This window comes from Nannobrachium achirus, assembly GCF_963921795.1.
Source record: "Nannobrachium achirus genome assembly, chromosome: 8".
Taxonomy (NCBI): domain Eukaryota; kingdom Metazoa; phylum Chordata; class Actinopteri; order Myctophiformes; family Myctophidae; genus Nannobrachium; species Nannobrachium achirus.
The window spans coordinates 51,157,726-51,160,396 of NC_137817.1; the positions used below are offsets into that span (position 1 = coordinate 51,157,726).

The 2,671-nt window shown below is 46.6% G+C and overlaps 1 protein-coding gene across 1 annotated transcript; it reads left to right on the plus strand.

Moving 5' to 3' along the window:
- Positions 1-1,551: 1,551 nt before the first annotated feature.
- Positions 1,552-2,247, plus strand: LOC308289584 (acyl-protein thioesterase 2-like; the record flags this gene model as incomplete). Its single annotated transcript, XM_080731317.1, has 1 exon — positions 1,552-2,247. The coding sequence occupies one exon, from the start codon at positions 1,552-1,554 to the stop codon at positions 2,245-2,247; it is 696 nt and encodes a 231-aa protein (XP_080587443.1).
- Positions 2,248-2,671: the final 424 nt, after the last annotated feature.

The window sequence follows — 2,671 nt, forward strand, 5'->3', positions numbered from 1 at the left end:
TGGTTACTCCATCAGTAATATACGCACACCAAAATCCTAAAATCTTGAGTGATAATCGAACCTGAACGTGTAGAAATGGGCCTGCAAGCAAGTTATAAATCAACACACACACACACACACACACACACACACACACACACACACACACACACACACACACACACACACACACACACACACACACAGACACACACAGACACACACACGCACACACATTCTGTAATTTCAATGGAATCCTTGTTTATTAATAAACCTCTCATTTGGAGCGGTGATGACTCCGGAGGGAGACAACGGCAGTCGCCTGTTAGATGTCACCCCGCACAGATTGTCATCTGTTCAGCTCTGATGCTCTCCACATGGCTCTCTCTCTCTCTCTCTCTCTCTCTCTCTCTCTCTCTCTCTCTCTCTCTATCTCCTCTCCCTCTGTCCAATCTTCATTCCTTGACCAACTGGCACTTACTTATAATGCGAAAGGATGCGTTTGACGTAATCAGGTTCATTTCACGTGCATCATTTGCACGCACGCATAGACACGCGCGTGTGTGTGTGCACATGGGTCCACCTGCACTTGCCAGGCCCACCCAATAACGCACCACTGGTATGAAATTGATCAGCCTGTGGAACTGCTGAGGTAATATGTAAGATGTAAGCATAGGTTTCCTTTGATAGAGGCCTTAAGTTCATCTGCATGTCTGGTGTCTCTTGTCTTCCTCTTAACAATACACTTGTCACTTGATAAAACACAGTGGACCTACCTACCTACCTACTTACTGTACCTACCTACCTACCTACCTACCTACCTATATAATGTACATACATACAGATGTGCCATTTAAGAACTTCACATGACCTGCCATTGGCAAGACAGTAGATTTCCAGTGGATCGGCTGAACATTGAGCTTGTAGATCAGCTATTTTTGCTATTTTTATGACCTTCTCTGACTTTGAATCTACCTATGAAGGTGGATTCTTCATTTCAATGGACATGGATTGGTTTCTTGCCAAAATACACTCCATTCTCAATAAAAAGGCAAAACAGTATACCCGTAATTGCCGGACTATAAGCCGCGGCTTTTTACCCATGTTTTGAACCCTGCGGCTATACAACGGTGCGGCTTATATAGAGATTTTTACAGCTAACGGCCAGTTAGTTAGTTTTACAATGGTCTTTAACAAGGATTTATATATAGATTTTTACAGCTAACAGCCACCAGGGGCGCTATAACAGGAAGCAGGAAGGACACCTGCGGCTTATAGTCAGGTGCGGCTTATATATGTAAACATTGTTTTTTTTGTTCTAAATTTAGCTGGTGCGGCTTATATTCAGGTGCGGCTTATAGTCCAGCAATTACGGTACATACATACATACATACACACATACATACATAAATACATACATTTCCGTGCATTTATTGTGGAAGACAAAGTGGCTGTGATCGGGCTGAAACCATGCCCAAATTTGGAGTCATACATCATAGGACATAGACAATTGACGTCATAGATGACCAATGTTTAAATTGAGACAGCATAAGCACTCCCCTTACATAGCAGATGTGTGGCAACAAGATGTGTGGTTCGCAGCTTTCCGCCGTGACGGTGTCAGGGACGGAGAAGGAGACCGCCGTGGTCATCTTCCTTCACGGGTTGGGCGACTCGGGGCACGGGTGGGTGGAAGCCTTGACGGCCATCCGACTTCCCCACGTCAAGTACATCTGCCCCCACGCCTCCCGGATCCCCGTCACGCTAAACATGAAGATCGAAATGCCCTCGTGGTTTGACATAAAGGGCCTGAGCCCCGACTCCCCAGAGGACGACGCCGGAATCAAGAAGGCGGCGGAGAACATCAAGGCCATCATTGACCGCGAGGTCAAGAACGGCATCCCTCCGAACCGCATCCTGCTCGGAGGCTTCTCCCAGGGCGGAGCTCTGTCCTTGTACACAGCGCTGACTTGCCAGCATCAGTTGGCCGGTGTTGTGGCTCTCAGTTGCTGGCTGCCACTTCACAATAGCTTCCCGCAGGCGGCGAGCGACAGCCCTAACAAGGACACGCCCATACTGCAGTGCCACGGCGACAAGGATCTCCTGGTCCCTGTGAGCTTCGGGGCCATGACGGCAGACAAGCTCAAGACCATAGTCAACCCTCAGAAGATCACCTTCAAGACCTACCCGGCCCTCTTGCACAGCTCCTGTCCTCAGGAGATGGCACTTGTAAAGGAATTCATGGAGAAGCAGCTGCCCCGGATCTGACATCACTGCATGGGAGAGATGAAGCAGGGAGGGACCCACAACCTTTTCATAGATTCCATATATTTTCATTGTTTGACAGCACAATAGTCAGTGTACTTTGGATTCATGTCAATTGCTGTTTCCATATATTTTCATTGTTTGACAGCAAAATCATCAGTGTATTTTGGATTCGTATCAATTTGTGTTTTCAGATATTTAACCACTTGAACCGTCATAAACTTGACCTTTCACTCTGCACTTTTTCCTAAAATAGCTGATCTACAAGCTCACAATGCCTTGCGCTGCGAGACGTTGTAAGCTTGTGCTATTTTTGTCTAAAGTTCTCAGAATATGGACACTAGGGTTCAAGTAAGTGGTTAATATTAAAAAAGGTTTCTATCACAACGATTTGGAGGACCCCCCCTGCAGTAATGCCCTGTTGAAG